We start from the raw sequence: 22,448 nt of genomic DNA, 5'->3' as shown, positions 1-22,448 counted from the left end.
GCTCACCCCTGGCTCTGCACTCCTGGCAGTGCTTGGCGGGGGGACCAGATGGGATGACAGGGACCAAACCTGGGTCGTCCGCGTGCAGAGTAAGCGCCATCCCCACTCTACTCTCACTCCGGCCCCTTACCGATGACTTCGGGATTAAATCCTTTAAGAGGATGACAGGCTCTCTGAGACTGGATCTCAACAGTGAGAAACTCGGAAGCAGAAGGTTTCTCCTACACTTATCCTCCCAGACTCTGGCCTGGCTGAGTGTATGGTCTACCACACAAGCAGCGTCTTTAATAGATTTTTGGTAAGCCAAATAAGATTTAAAAAAAAAAAACCACAAAACTGAGGAGAAAAAAACTGAACCTTTCCATTATGACATAAATATATATGAATATATATATAATGCTAATATATATATACATAATGATATAATGCTAAGTTTCAAAGCAAGAATAGAGGCCGGACCCCAGTTCAGTCCCCAGGATCTACATGAACCCTTCCCGAGAAATGCCAGTTGGCCGGTGTAGACTTGAGGTCACTGAGCGATTCTGGCTATGGCCCTGGAGGAATTACTGGGCAGTGCTGGGCTGGGCCTGGTGACCCCTGCCACCCCAAGGCCTGAGGAGCACTAGATTGTGAGCCCTGGTACTGAAGCACCTGTTGGCTAATACAACCCGAGAGCACACCCTGCCCAGGCCCAGGCGCACAGCGCCACTTGGGAGGCCCTGCTACAAAACACAAACCAGGCCTGGAGCCAGGGAGAGAGCACGGAGGGTCAGAGCACAGGCACCACAGTCAGACTCCAGTGCCACCCTCATTACTGCACAGCCCTGCGAGCAATCAAGCCAGGAGGACACACGAGTGTCACCGAGTGTGGCCCAAGAACCAAAAAGAGGGGAAAAAAGAAAAATCAGGAAGAACATTTTTACAAAGAGCATGATAACTGTGAAAATAGGGTTAGCATTACATTTTGAAGGTTTAAAATATATGCGTTAGGGGGCTGGAAAGATAGCACAGCGGGTAGGGCGTTTGCCTTGCACGCGGCTGACCTGGGTTCGATTCCCAGCATCCCATATGGTCCCCTGAGCATCGCCAGGGATGATTCCTGAGTGCAGAGCTAGGAGTGATCCCTGTGCATCGCTGGGTGTGACCCAAAAAGCCAAAAAAAAAAAATTTCCTGAGTGCAGAGCCAGGAGCAACCCCTGTGCATCGCCAGGTGTGTGTGACCCAAAAAGAAAATACGTGTATATATATATATATATATATATATATATATATATATATATATACATACATATATATAGATATTACTAAAGGCAGATATACAGGATGGAAGGCATAAATGCTGTTTCCATTTCTTATCTCTTCATGAACTTCAATCCCCTTAAGACAGGGTTCGTTCTCATCTTCCCAACAGGAGTAGCCCGCTACTTCATTAAAAAGCAGAAGCAAAATTATCTAAAAAACTTTCCACTGTGGCTTTTGAAATGCTCCATCCAAGCATTCCACGAGGGAAGCAATAAACGCGTAACCTTCCTTCTACGACAGGCAGGGGAAACTGAGGCTCAGGGACTTTTCAGAACTTCAGCGCCCAAGAACATGAAACCTAATGAGAAGAACTAGAGCCGGGACCAGAACGCATGTCTACTTTTACTTTGATGTCCTTTCGGAAATAGTAGGGCCCAATGGGCTCTTACTGATCTAACTTTTGGCAATTCCGTTTGCCTTTGTGTAACCAGCTATATGAGTAAATCTGTGTGTGCCTGCACAGGGGCAGGCCGTGGTGGCGGGCGAGCAATGGAGAACAATGGTGGTGGGACAGTCATATTGGTGTTGGAACATGTAGTGCCCAAAATAACTGTGTCACAAACAACTTAGTAAATCATGGTATTATAGAATTTTTACAAAAATGTTGAATGGTCGTTCTGTTTCTGCTGCGCATTCAGATTATGCCATCTGATCTATGACAGGCCTGCCCAGGCCTTCCCTACCTCAAATGCGTCGTCACAAAGGCTTATTTTGTTGTCTGTGGTATTTCTTGCAGACCTCAGCTCAGCCCTCCTAAGAGGACTTTGACAGGCTAGATTCATTTACAAAAACTTCTTACATAAAAAATCTTGAAAACGCTTCACAATGCCTACAAAAACACGCATGATTAATTGCTTGACCTTGTGGGATTAAGAAATGAATGAACAATGCCAGTGACTCTAAGAAACAAACCAACAATGCCCGAACTTGTGATTCTAACAGGCATTCTTTGGGGTGGGGGGGGTGTTCGGTTGTATTGGAATTTTTATCAAAAGAATTTAAAAAAAAAAGTTTCTCTGGGTCACACTGAAATGCGTCATGGCCACTGTTAAGAAATTAGCTTCAACAGTCACTGTAATCTCTCATTTCATGTGACCTTTCTGTGTCAGCAAGGAAGATAAGAAAGGATGGTTCAGAATATAAGAGCAGTTGGATTTTGTAAGCAGAAAGGCAAAAGGATAATTTAATCAAGGGTCGTTTCTGAAAGCTTGTTAAAATATTATTTTTATATGATGTAAAGAGGTGACATAAAGAGGAATGTAGCTTTTTTATATAAAAGTTTTACAGCAATCAGCAAGCCCACATCCCACATACGTGCATATTATAAAAACACAAGGGTAAAAAATGCATTTTGAAGAGAACAGAGACATAGTAAAGGGGCTAAGGTGCATCTTGCACACGGCCAACCCTAACTCAACCTCATATGGGTCCCCAAGCATTGTCACATGTGATACCGGGCACAGAGCTGGGAGAAAGCCCTGAGCACCACTCAATAACCAAAAAATCCAAACAGAAACAAAAAAGGATCCATACTGAGCCAAAACAGACCAATGGGCTTCTAACAGAATACAAGAAAGTTCACAGATGATTCCAAACTCCACACTGCAACTAAACCTGAACATGATCATTTGCTCATTTACATGAGTTTCGTACAGTATCAAAGAGCAGACACAAGTATCTGAGGTCACTAAAACAAGACTCCTCTCTTCCAAATGTTTATCTGGTGAGACAAGATTTTCCTCACATGCCTTAATCAAAGTGATGCATTCCAACAGATGGAAAACAAAGCAGATAGGCAAATCCAGACACTAAACAGATTTGCAAAAACAGGGGAGAAAGGCATCATTTTTTGTTGGGGAAGGGGCACGAGCGGCTATTTCTCCAGAAGCAGAAAGCACATTCTTTATGTGAAATGCTTATTGTAGTTTTTTGGTTTTTTTTTTTTAATTCTTAGTTTTAAACTTCAAATACAGTAAACACCAACAGATTATAACCCCTCTACTCAAACATTCTTTGGAGTTCTCAGACCAAAAAGTTGAATGGAACAGAGAAAACAGAGGGATTATGGAAAACAAAATCAGACCAGGGAGAGAGCTGGAGGGGCTGGAGCAAGCGCCAGGCATGCAGAAGCCCAGCTTCAACCCCTGGCACCACACACTCCCTCAAACGCCCCCGGGCGTGGCCCTGGTGACACCCAGGATCTCTCAGGGGCCCTGGAAGTGCCCCCGCCACGGCACGCTGGGTCCCAGCAGTGAAGCAACAAGCCAGCACAGTCAGGCTCAGTCGGAATCAGAAATAGCACCAAGTTCCCTCAGCACTGCCCGTCTGCCCCTAAAGTAAAATACCGAAATATAAAATTTAAAAATTCCCCAACCAAGGGACCTAAATGTCTGGACCTAATGAGTTCCCTCATATGAGGTATCAAAGGAGTAGACAAGATGCACCCCCCGCCCACTCCCAAGGAAAGTGAAAGCCAGCATCGAGGGACCCAAAGAAAGTAGTCACCTCTTCATCTTCTACCTCAGGAAGCCAAAAGCTAACACCCCAAAGGCCAAAATCCAGAAAGAGCAGCCTACGCACAATTTCAGAAATAGAAAAGTAATGAAAGCAAAGAGATTTAACAGCTCCTTCAAAGCACTGCTAACTTAAAGATCTTAAAGCACTTTTTTTTTTAAAACCCCTTTGGCTATAGTCATCTACTGTTTTTGCTAAAAATTGAAGTTAAAAATTCTAACACTCCAGGGGCTGGAGTGATAGCACAGTGGGTAGGGCATTTGCCTTGCACGCGGCTGACCCAGGTTCGATTCCCAGCATCCCATATGGTCCCCTGAGCACCGCCAGGAGTAATTCCTGAGTGCAGAGCCAGGAGTAACCCCTGTGCATCGCCAGATGTGACCCAAAAAGCAAAAAAAAAAAAAAAAAAAAAAAAAAAATTCTAACACTCCAGGGACCGGAGTTACAGTACAGCGGGTAGGGTGTCTGCCTTGCGTGTGGCAGACCCAGGTTCAATCCCTAGCATCCCATATGGTTCCCCCGAACACCGCCAGGAGTAATTCCTGAGTGCAGAGCCAGGAGTAACCCCAGAGCATTGCTGGGTGTGACCCAAAAAGCAAATTAACTAATTAATTAATAAATTCTAACACTCCAGAGGCCAGAGAGAACTCAATGGATGGAGCCCATGCTTTGCATGGGGGTAGATCCAAGGTTCTCTCCTTGGCACCCCGCCCTCCCGAGCACTGTAGACAGAGCTAGGAGTAACCCCCAAGGTGGCCCAGTAACACAACAGAACCAAGCCCAGCACTGCAAACCTCACTTCTGTGTACCTGATGAAAAGTCACAGTCTATTGACAAACTCTTCCCGTCTCTGTGAAGCCACGTGCCGAGACCCTCCCCCTCCACTACAGAGCGATGGGACAAAGAGGGGTGGTGAGAGCTGATCGAGGCTCCGGTCCATTCTGACCCAGACACCCGAATCTGAGAAGCACTGTGCGGCTGAGCACCCTGCAGCGATTACTCTTCAAGCAAGCGGGAGGCCCCTCGTTCTCACGCACAAGTACAGAGTCAGAAATAGGCCCTGAGCACTGCCAGAGGTGGCCCCAGAGACAAACAGAAAAGAATGGGGTCCCAAAAGACTGTGACATGTGTAGAGAAATCTCAGGGTGAGTGCTGCTGTTTGTATTTCTGGGGGGCCATCCCTAGCCACATTCGGGGGCACTCCCGAGTGCTCGGGGAACCGGGCAGAGCCGGGAACTGACCCTGGGCTGCCCACATGGACAAGCACACACACTGGGCAGGCTCCTCGCCCAATGGGGGGGGTCGGCGCTTCGGAGTCCCGTGGAACCCCGAGTCTCTTACCGAAAGAAATGTCTCAATATTCTCGTGAACGAAGGACGCGACGTCCTGCCAGTCCAGGATGTCCCCGAGCCAGCTGTTCTGCCGGCTGATGTGCAGCTTATGTCCCTTGTGCCTTCCGGAGTGGGTCACGTTCTAGGGGATAAAAAGAGTCAGCTCTCCATCTCAAAGAAACCGAGGAGCAAACGCTCTGTCGAAGAGCCACTGGCGCCCGGCAGGAAGTCCTCCGAGGTGCAAGGCTGGGCTGGGGAGACGGCTCACATGCTGTGCATGCAGGAGCCCAGGGTTCGATCCCTGGCCCAGCACGGCAGGAGAGGCCCCCAAAACAAACACACAAAAAGGAAAAGTGAAGGGCTAAGTTATTTAAGGGGACAAACTTCTTCCCTCCTTCATTTTTTTGCCGCTCCCAGCCGTACTCAGGGCCGACTGTTGGCAGTACGCAGGGGACCCTTGGGGACCTGGGGATGGAAGGCAGACTGGCCATGTGCAATGCAAGTGCCCTACCTGCCGTTCTATCTCTTCCGCCCCAAGAGAAAAAAAGTTCCTCAATACCTAAATCTGTACAATCCAAAGGCTAGAGGCTGGGGAGAGAGCCACGTGCTCCGCAAACGAAAGCCACAGGTTTGATCCCGGACACTGCATGGGCCCCCAAGCACTGCTAGGAGTGGCCCCTGAGCACTGCTCCAGGAGTAGCCCCCAAACATTACTGGTCCCAAAACAAAAATAAATCTTTACTGTCCAAAATAGTAGCCACTAGCCACATGTGGGTAATTCCAAATCCTGATATGAGCTGTTAGTGTCAAGTACGTGATTCCAAAGACTCTATGCCAAAAAATACACATATAAAATGTCTCACTAAAAATTTTTCCTAGGGCCAGTCGGAGAGATAGTACAGTGGGCAGGGCACCTGCCTGGCATGCGGCTGACCCTCGGGCGAGTGGCAGGTCCTGCCGCTGAGGTCAACCACCAATGCAAGCTGCCATGCCGTACACTAAAAGTCAGGGAACTTTAAGTTTGCAAAGTTCAATGAATGAAATCCCAGTGTTGGGAAGAGTCTGATGTGGTTGACGAGCTTATAAAAGTGGGACTGTATTGTTTACCTCTGAAACCATCCGCTACAGCGACTTACCTTCACAAACCAAGAATGGTACAGTCTGTCCCAAAGCTCGAGCACTTGCTTCTCGATTACAGCCGTGTTGTTCATTTTATCTCCAAGGATTTTATGAAGCTGGGAGAAATAGACGCAAGCTGGATTAATATTTTAGACAACCACCCAGTGCAATTAATGGACGCTGGACTTCCACGTGTTCCAAACTAAACTAAGATGGTCCGTGCTATTTAAATGATTTCCTGCCACACCATTTCCCCCGTGACTCTCTACTCAATAGTCTTGAGTGAATTTCCTTTTTTTTCTCTTTTCTTCGTCTCTGGTTGAGGGGAGGGTGCTCAGAAGCAGTACTCCGGGGTGCTGGAGGATACTTGCAGAGATCCTCAGTTGGCCAGCGGGGCCAGACTGTCCAGCAGTGCTAGTCACCAGAGTCACAACCTGCAGCGCCCAGGGAGGGGGGAGGAGAGGGGAGGCCGAGGGCTGTGCTCAGGTCTCACATGTGCAAGGAACACACCTGAGCCCTTGGGGATACCCCCAGTCTGCCTTCATCTTGGTGTCCCGTTTTTGTTTTTGTTTTTGTTTTGTTTTGTTTTGTTTTAATTTTCCTCTTGGGTCTCAGGCACTCCTTAAGTTACATGGCAATGGTTCCAGTGAAGCCCTAATTACGAACATATCTAACCACACCTGTCCAGAGAACACTTTTTCCAGGTGACTGCAGGGATGGTTACATGGGTCATATAATGATCATTGCAGGGATCACGCCATATCAGTCACTCTTATAAAAATTACCGCAGAACTGTAAGTGAAAATTTAGCGTCTTGGCTATGAACACAAGCATTCCCCTGAGCTTGCTGAAAGCTGGGACCAGACAGGCTCCAGGGCTGCCTAGACTCAGTGCGCCCGGAGCAGGCCAGTCGCTCCATCACCTTATCCCACGTGAAAGTCGAACGGTAACATGAAAGGCAGTTCCACAGTGAACACGGCCCCACTTCCTTCACACAACTGCTCCCACTCCCACCCACCCCCATCTTCTCCGCAGCTCTCCGCTTACACCAGCAGTTTACAATCATTAAACTTCCTTTTGCCTCTAAGTGTTCCGCCTTGAGCAACTTCACCTTCATGGCTAGCAGCTTCATACGATTTCATGAGACTTTGGAGGAGCGGAGAGGGCTGTCGGGTACAGGAGCCCGGCTGCAGAGCTGTCTGGGGCCCCAAGAGCCCAGGGGCCCCCAGAGTGACACAGGGGAGGCCCTGGGAGCCATGTGATACAGGAGATAAAAGCTGGGACCTTGTACATATAAGGCCTGTGCCCCAGGGCTCTGAAGTTATCTCCTCAGCCCACGTCCCTAAATATTTTAACTAAAATCCTATTGGGAAAAGGCAGCTGAGATAGAGAAGGGACCACTAGGTGAATGGTGCTTGGAGGGCTCACTCGGGATGGGAGATGCATGCAGAAAGTAGACTGTAAACCAAACATGATGGCCACTTACTACCTGTATTTGCAAACCAGAACACCCCAAAGGAGAGAGAGAGTAAAAGAGAATGTGCCTGCCATGGGGGGCCGGGGGGAGGTAGGGGTGGTGGGAGGGATACTGGGAACATTGGTGGTGGAGAATGGGCACTAGTAGAGGGATGGGTATTTGATCATTGTATGACTGAAACATAATCACAGAAGTTTATAGTCTGTAACTGTATCTCACGGTGATTCATTAAAAAATAAATAAATAAATAAAATTAAAAATGAAATTTAAAAAATCTTATCACTTCACCACAGGTTTAGGGTAGAATATCCCATGCTGGGGTTGGAGTGTCACTTCCAGGCGTGTGTGCTCCTGCCTGCACCCCGCCCCTTGGGGCCACGTCAGACTGAGCCCCACTAACGAGGCCCCCTTCCTTCCCTCCCTCTCTAATACCTTTCACGGTTTTCCCATAGTCTGAGCAACATACTCAAGTGAGATGTATGAGTTAATGTGCTTTGCTTATTTATATTTGCACCCCAGAGAAAATAACTGCTTTCACTTTCCACCTCATTTCACTTAATCACCTCAAGTTCCTTTCATGTTATCATTAGATGCATGTCTCATCTTTTTTAATAGATGAGTAAAAGACTGATTTTATTTATTTACACCACAACTTCATTATCCAGCCATCCACTAATGGGTGTTTAGACTGTCTTCCTCAAGTTCTGATACTATGTAATCATTACCCATTCAGAGGCTACATGGATTCTAAGTTTTAACTTTTACAAATAACACAGCAATGAACCTTATATTCATTTTTTTTTTTAATCACTAACAGGTGGCAGAGAGTCTATTGCCCGCACACCTGGCTGTCTTCCCCAGGACCCCTTGGAGGGGATGGGCTCCAGCTTCCCTCCCCACCCCAAGCAGAGCTCGGCCAAAGACCACCAGAACCTAGCTACAGCCATGCCCCTCTCCACACCTTCGGACAGGCCTCACGCAGGAAGGTCAGAGGAACCCAGGTGTGTGCAAATCCATCAACAGCCAACATCCAGAGACTTAAAACAAGCTCCCAGAAGTGTGCGGCCACTTGTAGCCTACTTCTCCCTCTGGAGAAACTGGCAAGCTTCTGAGAGTTCCTCCCCACATGGGACAGCCTTGCAAGCTTCCCATGGTGTATTCATATGCTAAATCCAGTAACAAGCTGGATCTCATTCCCCTGACCCTGAAAGAGTCCCCAGTGCGACATCGTTGGGAGGGCCAAGTGGAGAGAGACTTCTAAGATCTCAGGGATAGGACGAATGGAGAGGTTATTGAGCCCGCTCCAGAAATCGACAATTAACGGGACCTCGTGATTGTGATCACTAACAGCAAAACAATATGCACAGAAAGCAAAGAAAATGGGCATCTTTAAGTTCTTATTCATTGCTAAACTCTCCTATACAAGAATTATGAAAATTAGTACTTTATAAACACTGTATAAATGAAACAATTTTCACAAACCTTATGAACTTATGTTTAATTTTGAATGTATGAAATGAATCATACTTTGTTCCTTAGTGATGAGCGAGAGCCTTTTTCCATGTTGGCTTACAATATGAAGTTCCTTTGTAAAGCCTACACATACCTTCATATCTTTTACTCACTAGACTACTCACCTTATGCATATCTGAACCAACTTTTTTGGGGGGATGGGGGGAGAGGGTTTGGACCACACTCAGTGATGCTCAGGGCTTACTCCTGGCTCTGTGTTTATAAATCACTTTCAGCAGTATTCAGGGAAACATACAGTGCTGGGGTTGAACTAAGATCCAGAACATGAAAAACACCTTACGGGGCTGGGGCGATAGCACAGCGGGTAGGGCGTTTGCCTTCCATGCGGCCAACCTGAGTTCAATTCCCAGAATCCCATATGGTCCCTTGAGCACCGCCAGGGGCCTGGCAATTTCTGAGTGCAGAGCCAGGGGTAACCCCTGTGCATCTCCGGGTGTGACCCCCCCCAAAAAAAAAGAAAGAAAAACACCTTAGCCTCTGCACCAATTTTTAAAACATACATATATCTCACTATATATATAGTAACATATATATGCCCCTACATAGCTGATTCATTCATACACCAAATCTAAATGAATAAACAGAATGAAAGTTGTTATATTTGCACAACATTTTCTTCTTTCTACGTTGTAAATGGCTTTCACCTACATTATGGGACCTCTACCATAGCATCAAAGATGTGTTTCCCACTTGAAATCTTTGAGCAGGGGCCAGAGTGATAGTACAGTGGGTACAGTAAGGTACTGACCCAGGTTTGACCCCTGCCATCAGCCATGGTCCCCTGAGCCCACAAGGAGTGACCCCCGGAGTGCAGAGCCAAGAGTCAGCCCTAAACACTGCTGGGTGTGGCCCCCAAAATGAAACAAAATGAAATCTTAAGCAAAAGTTTCCCCTAAGTTGAAACATTCTTCTGCACGAGACAGGGCTGGGGGCAGCTTGGGGAGGAGGAGGGATGTGTGCGGTGTGAGGTACCGCGGGGAGAACAACAATAAAGCAACCTAAAGTTCCTTTCTTCGGCAACCCAAAATTCCCATCCTTTACCCCCTTTCTGCCTAAGTTATAAAATACAGAATAAAAACATCTCCCCAGAGAGCAAAACCAAGGACTGTGGGGCCAGAGAGGGGCACATGTGTAAGCAATTCCAGGGAAGGAGTGAATCCCAGCAAGGACCCCAGAAGGCGTGTCCCCAACCCTCACCACTGAAACATCATCATCAACAGACAGGGGAGGTGTGAGGGAGAGGAAAAGGGCAAGGGAGAGAGTGAGAGAGAGAGGGAGAGAGAGGGAGAGAGGCAGAGACCGTGGAAAAGGGAAGGAGAGAGAGAGAGAGAGAGAGAGAGAGAGAGAGAGAGAGAGAGAGAGAAGCCCAGGAGGATGGGGGCAGGGGGGGGGATGAGCTCTGCAAGCACAGAGCAGGGCACAAGTGTCACAGGATCAGAACACAAGGGAGCAACACAACTGAAGTGTGCAGATCCTCCCATGCCAGGAATGATCCCTGAGTGCAGAGCCCCAAGTCAGCCCTGGGGACAGCCGAGTGTAGCCCTAAAACAAAACAGAACAAAACCAAACAAAAAGTGTGCAACCTCCAGCAAGTAGGACGACCAAGTAGCACGTTTCAATACATACTGGTGGTAGATGCCAGGTGTTTTTTTCTTTTCTAATGCAAAAAAAGTGGTGTGTGGAGGGGGGTCTGAGAGATAGTACAGCGGGTAAGGCGCTTTGCCTTGCATGAAATCAACCCAGGTTTAATCCCCAGCACCCCATACAGTCCCACCAGGAGTAGCCCTGAGCACTGCTGGGTGTAGCTCAGAAAAAAATTTAAAAATACACTCTTGGGGGTATGGTGCCACCAGCAGGTCAACCTGCACCTGCGGGGTAAGTGCATCAGCAGCCTGATGGTGCCTTCAGGCTTCCTGATCCCCCAAAATTGCTGCTGTGCCTTTGGTTGGGCCCTACAACCCGGGGACAAGTTTACCAAGAAATTAAACGGCCAAAAGTTAGGTATGTGGAAGTCACACCCACGAACCACCTCTGGCTCAGCTACACAAGCTCATTTATTGGCCTTTTTTCAGAGACCCATAAATAAATCTTGAAAGAGATCAAAAGCCACAGTTAATCTCAGACCCGCACATAACTGAACAGACTGGGGTAAATCAGAGCGGGGAGGGTTGGCCTGTGTCCCCCTAAGCTGAGCCCCCGGCAGTCACTTGTTTCCACAATCCAAAATCCCTGGCCTGACTCCACTGTCGCAGGACGGACCTCACCAAGATATAATCTGCTGAAAATTTGGGTATGCGGGTTTTTTGACTGAAATCTCCAAGCTTTCTTGGGATTGGGATGGGCTACCACCCCCCAGCTCCCTGTACTTCCAGAAGCCGAGGCAGTCACTTCCAAACCCCAAAGCTGCTACCCAGTATCCAGCCTTATCGTCCTGGTAAAATACCGAATTCCCTAAACAAGCACCATGACCTCTTAGCACCTGTACTGCAAACCATAATGCACAAACAGAAAAGGAGAGAGAGCAAGAAGGAAAGTGTTTCCCATAAAGGGAGGCTGGGGGTGGGGAGGAAACTGGGGATATTGGTGGTGAGAAACGTAACTGGTGGAGGGATGGGTACTGAACCATTGTATGATTGAAACCCAATTGTGAATAGCTTTGTAATGGTCTACCTCACGGATATTCAATTAAAAAAAATTTTTTTTAATTTTTTTAAAAAAAAGGTAATGTGGAATTCATGCCCAAGTGGTTCAATCAGGTTAATCAGTGGCTGAATAAATAGCAGTATTCCTACATTAAATTAAAAAAAAAACACTCTTGATTCATCTAAGATCTATCATTCCTGCAAATTTATGTCAAGTGTGGCATTAAAGCATTTAATCCCATTCCAGGTACAGATTTATGGCATGCTACAGTAGAGGAGTAAAGATGCAAAATCAGTCTTGAATCTGAAACTACGTTCTGCAATCACCATCAGGAATATACTAAGACTGCTGAGTCGGTCTCTTCTGTGAAGTGGGTAAAATAATTTCAGACTTCGACAGTGTTTTTTTAGCTCAGATAAAATAAATTGGAAACTGCCAATCATGGTTACAAATGGACAGTAGCACTTAATTTGCACAATTCTTTTTTTTCTCTTCCTAAATCTTTATTTGACTGCCCTACTTCACTGGTTAATCTGTCCTAACATACAAATAATCAGATTTATCCTGAACAAAAAGTAAATGACCAATACTCAAACCAATACTCAAAGTGCTACTAGTACCACTCAATCTGATTACCCAGGAGTTTTCATTACCTTGTGCGTTATCCATTCTCGTCCGTACTGATAAACATTATTAGCTGCAGAATTGAGAGCTCTTTGGACTACTTGGGCTTCAGGAAGCCAACTAATTTAAAATAAAGAGAGAGAAAATTAAAACAAGTACATTTGTAGTGCACTGCACCAATGACTCTTTGACTTGATCTATTTAAACCATGCATCGAATGCCAGTTTTTTTTACCACACATACCACTCAACCAGGTGTAGGATCCCTGGAATTCCCAGCCAGCCTATCAAATTCTCACATTCCCTTCCCTTCAAGCCTCACTGCAGTTTCCCAAGCCTCATTCCCTCTGTGTGTGTGTGTAGGTGTGTGTGTGTGTGTGTGTGTGTGTGTGTGTGTGTGTGTATGGGTGTGTGGGTGGGTGTGTGTGCACATGCACACACACACACAGAGAAGCAGTTCCGGGACACTGGACAGTCAGCACCTGGGACAGTGATTTCCAAAATGCACTCTTGACTTCAATTTCATTTCTTTAAAAACTGCCTGTGAATTGCTAAATATTTTGAGATTTAAACAAGAACTACTTTTCTAGAATGATCTATAAGACTCCAATATTCTGTAGCATCAATGTAATAATACAGTGCTATTACCACTCGAAATAAAGTACCAGAAGGACTCTGGCCTCATTCTCCTTATGAATGACTATCAAAGAAAAAGAACCCCTTTCCACTAAGGTTGCAAACAACTAATCTCTACCCCAATTCTGTCTCTTGAATGGCACAACTAGCCATGCCTGCTGGAGCCTCCGCTTGCATTCACTTATAGGAATCTCAATCTCACACATACAAAATGCATATTATTTTCCACATCAAATCTGCTTCTCTGTTTCCCATACTGGTGAATCATCACCCACTGATTTCCAAAACTGGCAACATATAGATTATGCTTCTCTGCCTTTGTAATTTTTCTTGGTTAAAACTTCCAATCATGGGGCACAGCGGGGAGGGCGTTTGTCTTGCACGCGGCCGACCCAGGTTCGATTCCCAGCATCCCATATGGTCCCCTGAGCACCACCAGGGGTAATTCCTGAGTGCAGAGGCAGGAGTAACCCCTGTGCATTACCAGGTGTGACCCAAAAAGAAAAAAAAGAAAAAAAAATTCCAATCACTTGAATATTTTTGGTTTTTTATGGCTATGTGATATGTGATCTATTTGAAAGCAAAATTTACACATAAGAATCTTTTTAATGAGGCTGAAGAGTTTGTACAGGGCTTATTGTGCTTGCCTTGCATAAGGCTGATCCCAGTTCGATTCCCAATGTTACATATAGTCCCCCCAAGCACCACCAAGAGTGATCCATAAGCACAGAGCCAGGAGTAAGCCCTGAGCACTGCCAGATGTGTCCCCCTTCAATTAAAAGAAAAAGAAGAGAGGCTCTAGAACAAGGATTAGCAAATCTATTTTTCTGCAAGTATCCAGGAAATAAATATTTTTAAGTTGGGGGGGATGACATATAATCTGTGCACAACTACACTTCCATCTGGCCATGCACTCCCAAAACAAAATAGACAATATGTAGAACAAAGGATGTTGGTATGCTGAAATAAAATTTGATTTACAAACACAGGCAACTTATCTGATACTAAGCTGTTTGCTGACACAGCTTTCAAAATGACATGATATAACATGAGTAAATAAAATTTAAAAAAAGGGCCAGAGAGATAGCACAGTAGGTAGGATGCTTGTCTTACACGCAGGCAATCCTGGTATAATTCCTATCACTGCATATGGTCTCCAGAGCACCACCAGAAGTGACAGCTGAGTGCATAACCAAGAGTAAGCCCTGAGCACCGCCAAGTATGGCCCAAAATCCAAAAGATACAAAATGACACAATATGGAACTATGTTAAGAATGTTATAGAGGGGGCTGGAGAGATAGCACAGCGGGTAGGGCGTTTGCCTTGCACGCGGCCGACCCGGGTTCAAATCCCAGCATCCCATATGGTCCCCTGAGCACGGCCAGGGGTAATTCCTGAGTGCAGAGTCAGGAGTAACCCCTGTGCATCGCCAGGTGTGACCCAAAAAGCAAAAAAAAAAAAAAAAAGAATTTATAGAGACTTGAGGCAGGACATCGTAGGGTCCTTTTATTTAGTCAGAAACAATGTGTGTGTGTGCTGACTTGGCCACAGGGAGATCATGATCTCAAATTCCTTAAACTTCAGTAAAATTTCCTCTTCTGTGAATGAGGGATAATTTCCTCAGCCTACCTGAATCACTGTGGAAAATATACAGGAACACGGTATAGATAAAAGTGCTTTTTGTAAATTATAAACCTGTAGTAAACTATAAATCTCAACTGCAGGATTTGATTGCGTGTTTTTGTTGCGGTGGTGGCGGTTTTTGTCTGTCTGGCTTGGGTATTATTTCTAGGGGAGTGGGCAGGTGAGGTGGTTGGTATGAGGTGGGTTTCATGGCTTATTCCTGGCTCTGCTCGAGGGGATCCCTCCTGGCAGTGCTAGGGGATCAAACCCAGGCTGACTGTGACAGGTCAGTGCCCATGGGCCGCCTTCCCACCCTTGCACCACACCTACTCCAGCAGACGGCCCCCCTCACCATAAACCTTCCCCTGCTAGCTGGGACACCTCCCTCCCCTTCACCAGGCTCTCTCTCCTGGATTACACACCACTCTCATACAAAAATGACATTTTTTTCCCCGTCTCTGTTTTTGCAAGCCCTATCGTTCAAATCACTTCACACAAACAGATCCTGAATCTATGTCGACCATCCTGATTTTTGTCTGAACGATAGTCTTACTTTGCCCACTCTGGGTGATTTGCTAGAGTTTCATTAATCAAACTGCTGGTGACTTCTATCATATGCACACTTTCTTGATGAACCTGTAGGGAAAAGGAAAAAAAAAAATCAGCCCACTTGAACACTTGTTTTTCTAAACTATTATTGGAACACTGCTATTAAGTCAAATGATCACACAACTTAAGTCTCAACTAACTTAGAAATTTGCACCACATCTTACAACATACCCTTATGGGAAATACAGGACAATATACATCCTTAGCTTCCTACCATCTTCAGAAATTCAACAATTTACTTAAAAAAAAAAAAAAAAAAGTAAATTGGGAACAGAGATGCACACAGCTGACCCAAGTTCAATCTCTGGCACTACATACATACAGTCTCCCAATCCCTGCCAGGAAGGATCCCTCAGTGCAGATTCAGGAATAAGGCCAGAGCACACCCCCAAATAAGTTGTAAGGAGATATTTATAAATACATATTCCACAATATAAATTTTTACCATAAATAAAATATATATTTGTGTGTACACAAACACCCTCCCGCCCATGAATTTATATATAACACATATAAAGGACAAATGAAAAACTGAATAAAGCTTCTAAGTTGTAAAAAAACAGTCAGCTGTGGGGTTGGGGCCACAGTACACAGTGGGTAGGGCACTTGCCTTACACATGACTGACCTGGGTTCGACCACCAGTACCCCATGGGGCCCCCTAAGTCCCGCAAAGAGTGATCCTTAAGGGCAGAGTCAAGAGCATTGTGCGGAATGTAATCTGAGCATTGCAGGTTACAGCCCCCCAAACAAACTGTCACTGTCACTGTCACCCCATTGCTCATCGATATGCTCTCTCGGGCACCAGTAACGTCTTTCATTGTGAGACTTATTGTTACTGTTTCTGGCATATCGAATACATCACGGGGAGCTTGCCAGACTCTGCCGTGAGGTCACAATACTCTTGGTAGCTTGCCGGGCTCTCCGTGAGGGACGGAGGAATCAAACATGGGTCAGTCGCATACAAGGCAAACGCCCTACCGCTGTGCTATCGCTCCAGTCCCAAACAAACAGAAACATCAAACTGTGACTTTATCTCAGAACCTACCCAATCCCCAATAAAGGATCAAAAGGAACGAGCCGGTGCCAGGGCCATGCTCCATGGGACTCCGCTAAGGGCACGGGGCATATGCTTTGCCCTGGGGAGTGCTCTGCGGTTACCTGAAGAGAATATAATTCTGCTATCAATGAAGTCTCCTTGACAGGGTTTTCAGGGGCTTTAAATCCTTCCTAATTTTCTGTCTACTTAATTCTCCCTGTAACTGAAAGTTTTATTCTCCTCCTAATAATTGGTTTATTATCTACTGTTAGGAACATACACATTTATAACTGTTTATGCTAACAGTTATACACTTACTGAAATATTAACTTTTTCATCATCGGAATGTACTTTTCTCTAGTAAGTTGATTCATTATACTGTGACTAATATTACTATTCCCCATCTCTCCTCTATGCAGGTTTCATGGTACATCTCTTTTTTTAATTCTCTACCAATCTTTGTTTTGGTTAAGAGATACCCAGTGGCACCCAGGTGCGGGGCCTGACAGCTCAGTGCTCTGGGACAATCAAGGCTAATCTAAACCCTGCAGTGCCCAAGGAGTCACATGGAGCCAGGGATGGAACTAGGGTAAGAAACATACCCTGTCACAAAATCTATCTCCATAGACCTTCACCATCAATCTTCTCAGAGAGTTCGTATTTTGAGAATATATCTTAGCAATACTATCCAGTTGAAACTTGCTTAAAAAGAATCTTTTTAATACTTGCATTTACTTTGTAAAATCATTTTTTAAAAATATTTTTTAAGATATGAAAATCTCTGCATTTGATTATTCAACTGCTTCATAGTTCATACATCTCCTCACATGATAACATTTAGGGCTGTCATTCTGCTGCTTTATGCAATTTGCTATCTCTCTCACTGCTAGCATTGCTCTTTGTCTTCTCTTGTATTATCTTTTGGCACACCCATTTTGATTTTCTATTTTTTTTTATTTTTATTTATTTATTTATTTATTTTATTTTGCTTTTTGGGTCACAACCCAGCGATGCTCAGGGGTTACTCCTGGCTTTGCACTCAGGAATTACTCCTGGCGATGCTCGGTGGTCGAACCCGGGTCGGCCGCATGCAAGGCAAACACCCTACCTGCTGTGCTATCGCTCCGGCCCCCATTTTGATTTTCTAAAATCTGTACCCCTTGCTATGTCTCTTAAGCCGAGCACACCTTTAGTTTCTCACTACTGGTTTTGAGTGAATGATGGACTTCCAGCAAAATATTCACGGGAAATAATTCAAGGAGGAGTGTACTTGTCACGCGTGCACAAGGCCTGCGCAAAGCCCCGTGACCCCTGCACTGCCAGGCCCAAAGCAGCACTTCATCGCCCTTGAGCTGAAAAATCACTAGGAGCAGCTCCCAAAGAATGGGGAGGGATTTCTTCAGTGGGCAGGGAGTCCTTTAATCTTCCTTTCAGTCGAAGTCTACTCTTTGCAGATTCCCTCAACTTCGTTTGTCGAGGGGAAAAGTTTTTTTTTTCTTTTTGCCTTACACTTCTTTGTTTTGTTTTAGGGCTACACCCAGCAACACTCAGGGTCAACTCCCCGCTCTATGCACAGGGGTTATTCATGGCGGTGCTCAGGGGATCACACGCTGGCAGGCACTGGGCCGCCGGCACACAAAGTCTGCACTTGGCCCATGGAGTTATCTCTCTGGTCCTTCCTTTGCCCTTCTGTTTCTGGTTTTCGGCCACATCCAATGGGGGTTGGAGAGATAGCACAGCAGATAAAGTGCCTGCCTTGCACGTGACCAACCCCAATTTGATCCCTGGCACAACCAACACCTGAGACCCGGGTAAGGCACTTGCCTTGCTTTCACCCGACCCAGGTTAGATCCCCAACACCCATATAATCCCACGAACCCTGCCAGGAGTGATCTCTGAGCAAAGAACCAGTAGGAAACTCCTGAGCACTTCTGGATATAGCCCAAAACCAACAACCAAAAAATCTTCCTTGGCTTTTAGCATTTCGACGATGATGTACTGCAGCGTGATTTCACGTCTGAGTATATTTATTCTACTGGTTTACTGAACTACTTGGATCTGTTAATGTTTCTCATCAAGTATGGAAAGTTTTCTGTTCTTCTTTTCTCAAGCATTTGTGTACTCGTAAGGGAGGGACACCCAGAGGTCCTTGGGACTTCTTCCTGGCTCTGTGTATAAGGATCATTCCTGCAAGTGCTCGGGGGACCATATCGAGTGCTGGGCATTGAACCATTGCCTCGGGCATGCCTTAGGCCCCCTTCCATCTCTCCAGCCAATCCTCAAACATTTTTCCCACGTATTTTTCTTCTCAAGAATGCCTACTCCATACCTATTGGTATGTTTGATACAAGTCCCACAGAAGTCTAAAGTTCTGCTCGTTCAATATTTAAAAAGTTGTTTTGTTCCTGAAAACTTTGTAACTTTCCACATGGTGATTCAATAAAACAATAAAATTTTTTTTTAAAAATTTGTTTTGCTGTTCAGATTCAGGGCAATTAGTAGAATAAAAATCATAAGTACTTGGGCAGAAATACAGAAGAGTGGGTAGGGAGCTTGCCTTGCACAAGGCTGACCTAGGTTCAATCCCTGGGAAGAAAGACTATCCCCCAAGCACTGCCAGGAATGATCCCTGAGCAGAGAGCCAGGATAAGCCCTGAGCACAGCTGGGTGTAGAAAACAAACAAACAAAACCTAACATAAAAACTATAACTTAACTCACATTTGTAAGCAAAGTAACATTTCCCAAGCCTAGTTTCTTACTCATACTACAATTCTAGCAATGAAAGTGTTTAATGGTAATGAAACTCTTGTACTTTACCTTTGCAGTCAGGAGAAGGGCTAAAAGGAGGGTTCCTATCACTAACAGAAATATGATGAAAATGCTAATTATTTTGTCTAACATCTTCTCCAACCAGATGATCATCTGCACAGAAATGAAGATAATTATTTATCTTTCAGGTTCAATTGAATAAAAACCACATAGGCATTCAAATATCATGAAGACAAAACAGGTTATTCAGCATTGCAAACCAAGCTATGGTTTAATGATTAAAGCAGTGAAAGCTGTAAGCAACTTTAAAAAATGCACCAAGAGTATTAATCATTAATCACTGTTATAGAAAGAGTTTATTGTCACAGCTAAGAAAAGGCAATTAATGTGAACAAAACCAACAGAATTCTACTGTGTATTATTTGGTTTCAAAAAAACAACTTAAAATCTGGTATACAATCTGAACAAATAATGACAATCTATTAGATGATCACAGATCACATCATTTTACTGTCAATTAGCCAATATTCAGAAAGTGTGTCTCTTATGAAATATATACGTCCTAGTTTAAAGAGGAATTACATGAGAAATATCTCCTGTTTGATATTATTAGGGTAACAAAATAGCGATGATAAAAATCTAGTATAAATGATAAATGACAGTTTCAGAACTAACAGCCCCCCTGGGGGCCGAGGGCTGAGGGCAGGTACAGTCAGGGAGAGACACAGACCTGGGCTTCAGTTACATAATATTTTATCAAGCAGACAAATAGGCATGTGGTTGTTTCTTTTAAAATATTAAAGAATATGAATATGGATAATAAAATACATATTAATTAAAATGCTTATAAAAATCCTATATCCAACTTGAAATTTCTATTTTTTAAACCTAATTATGACAAACCATAACTAAAGTGACAAATAATCATTAATTTTGTAACTATTCCTTAATCTATCATTAAATTTATACTCTCCATGAATGCAACTGGACATTCTGATAATAACTCCTCTCTTCCTTTATAATCATGATTAATACCTTTCAAATGTTTATGCTTATTTTCAGGAATATGATGCTCCTAACAGATTTCTAATTCTGGCCATTCGCTCCCTAACAGTTCAAAGCTGTAGCCAGTGAGACGGAGAGCTATTAAAAAAATATTGCACCTTGCAACCCCAACACAAGTCATAGTATTTCTGAGTAAGATTAATTTGAACCTGGATTATGCTCTCCAAATAGCAATTAAAAATAAACCTCTAAGAACAAAGAATGGTGGCTTTAAAAAAAGTGACTTCTAAAACATTTATTTTCCACACAATGATTATAAGCTTCTACTGCCCTCCACCCCGTATCTCCAATGTAACATACTATGATTAAGAGAGCAATACTATAGGAAACAAAAAATTCCATCTTTTATCTTGACAATTATAGGTTTAAATAGAGGAGTTAATGTTCTGTGCATGCTACAAAGCATTGAAGACAATATAGGTTTTCTAATAAAAGGTTTCTAAGATATGGAAGGTCAGATTTCATATTTTGAATGAGTTCTAAAATCAATAAAAGTAGAGATCTTGTCAACCAACTCTAGCTAGTTCTTGAGACAGTTTTTGAGAAAAAGAATAATGTGTATCTTTGTATCTCCAAAGCCGATCAGTGTGATCATATGGCAAGTGCTCAGTAAAAATGTATATTTATGAATACGAATAATTATAATTTCAGAATTGAGACCAGATTTATATTCACAAATGAAAATTACTGAAAATAATTTGGAATCTCTCTTTTTATAAGAAAACATACTGTTCTGAAACATTTTTATATGTAAGCAAAATATGAATATCTAAATTTATGTCTGGATATTCTGAGTCTTTAAAACATAGAATATTGCCAGGGAAGTGGTACAGCAGCAAAGCACACAGCTTGTATGCATGAGACTAAGGTTCCATCCCCAGCACCCCAAAAGAACAAAATCAGAAACTAAAATCCAAAAACTATTTCACAAAAACATTAGGAACGTCAGCATCACAAGCCAAACTTCTTATTTTTAAAACGCCAAAGTAGAATCTTTCTCTAACATGCCATATACCTGTGGGTCTGGGGGGGAAAAAAAAAAAACACCTAGGAAATCACTAAATGAACCTTTCGTACTCAAAGGGTTAACAAGTGAGATGACATGATTCATTCGGTACTTAAAATAAACTCACTTTAGGTGCTCATTATATAACCTAAGAGGGTGATGCTGGAGTGTTTCTGCTTGCATCATAGCCAACTTAGGTTCCAAAAATCAGGGACAAGAGAGACAGCAAGAGAGCGAGAAGCATGGGCAAGAGAGGGAGGGAGAGACCTGAAAATCTGGGGACGGAAAGGGGCTGGCACATGGAACTATAGAGTGGGAAAAACAATGCAGACAGAAATACTCAGAACCACACACACACACACACACACACACACACACACACACACACACACACACACAGAAATACAGACAGAGGGAGCAGTGGAAAAGGGAGCAGGACGGGCAGAGGCCAGAGTTCCTCCAGCAATACTGAGGTCCGCCTTGGAGAGGAGCAAGAGCCCAGCTCTGCTTTGGACAAAGACAAGCCAAACCCGCCGCCAGCGCTGCAACTGGGCACAGGAACCACTCTCATTTCTCCCGTCTGCCAAGCTGTGCGAAGGAATCTGAATCTTTTTTGGTTTTTTAATTTTTATTTGGGGGGGGGGAGTCACACCCGGCGATGCACTGGGGTTACTCCTGGCTCTGCACTCAGGAATCACCGCTGATGGTGCTCAGGGGACCATATGGGATGCTGGGGATTCGAACCAGGGTTGGCTGCGTGCAAGGCAAAACACTCTACCTAATATGCTATCGCTCCAGCCCCAGGAATCTGAATCTTTTTAAACTTCATTTCCTTGCAGAGGTCTACGGCAGGGGTATCGTTTAATGCCTGCCTTGCAAGTGTATCATCAGGAGTTCAAATTCCCAGTGTCCTGCGGGTGCTGAGCGGAGGCCTGGCAGTTTGGCAGCTGGGGCCTGGGAAACAGACCCCAGTGAGCAGCAGCCAGGATATGTGCCAGCAGCAGCCAGGAAGTGTGACCACTGGCGAATACAGTTATATGCAGGGAGGGGATCCCTGGGAGCACCACCGTTGTGACTGCTGACAAGGGAGAGTGCGAGGCGAGGCAAGAGATGAATACCTAAATTTATATTTAGATATGCAACTAAAGGCGCGCCAGCCT

General features: G+C 44.6%; 1 protein-coding gene across 1 annotated transcript in view; it reads right to left on the bottom strand.

Moving 5' to 3' along the window:
* TMEM245 (transmembrane protein 245) overlaps positions 1-22,448 on the bottom strand; it is a 94,363-nt gene that overhangs the window by 39,980 nt on the left and 31,935 nt on the right. The window contains exons 9-13 of the mRNA XM_055125036.1: positions 19,266-19,370; positions 15,355-15,437; positions 12,573-12,663; positions 6,284-6,382; positions 5,158-5,289 (exon numbers count right to left, since the gene is read on the bottom strand). Of these exons, the coding sequence (XP_054981011.1) occupies positions 5,158-5,289; positions 6,284-6,382; positions 12,573-12,663; positions 15,355-15,437; positions 19,266-19,370 (510 nt within the window). The remainder of the gene's footprint in view (positions 1-5,157; positions 5,290-6,283; positions 6,383-12,572; positions 12,664-15,354; positions 15,438-19,265; positions 19,371-22,448) is intronic.

The sequence above is a fragment of the Sorex araneus genome, chromosome 1, assembly GCF_027595985.1.
Source record: "Sorex araneus isolate mSorAra2 chromosome 1, mSorAra2.pri, whole genome shotgun sequence".
NCBI lineage: Eukaryota > Metazoa > Chordata > Mammalia > Eulipotyphla > Soricidae > Sorex > Sorex araneus.
The sequence above is the reverse complement of the archived record's forward strand: the minus strand, read 5'-3'. Positions and strand labels throughout refer to the sequence as shown.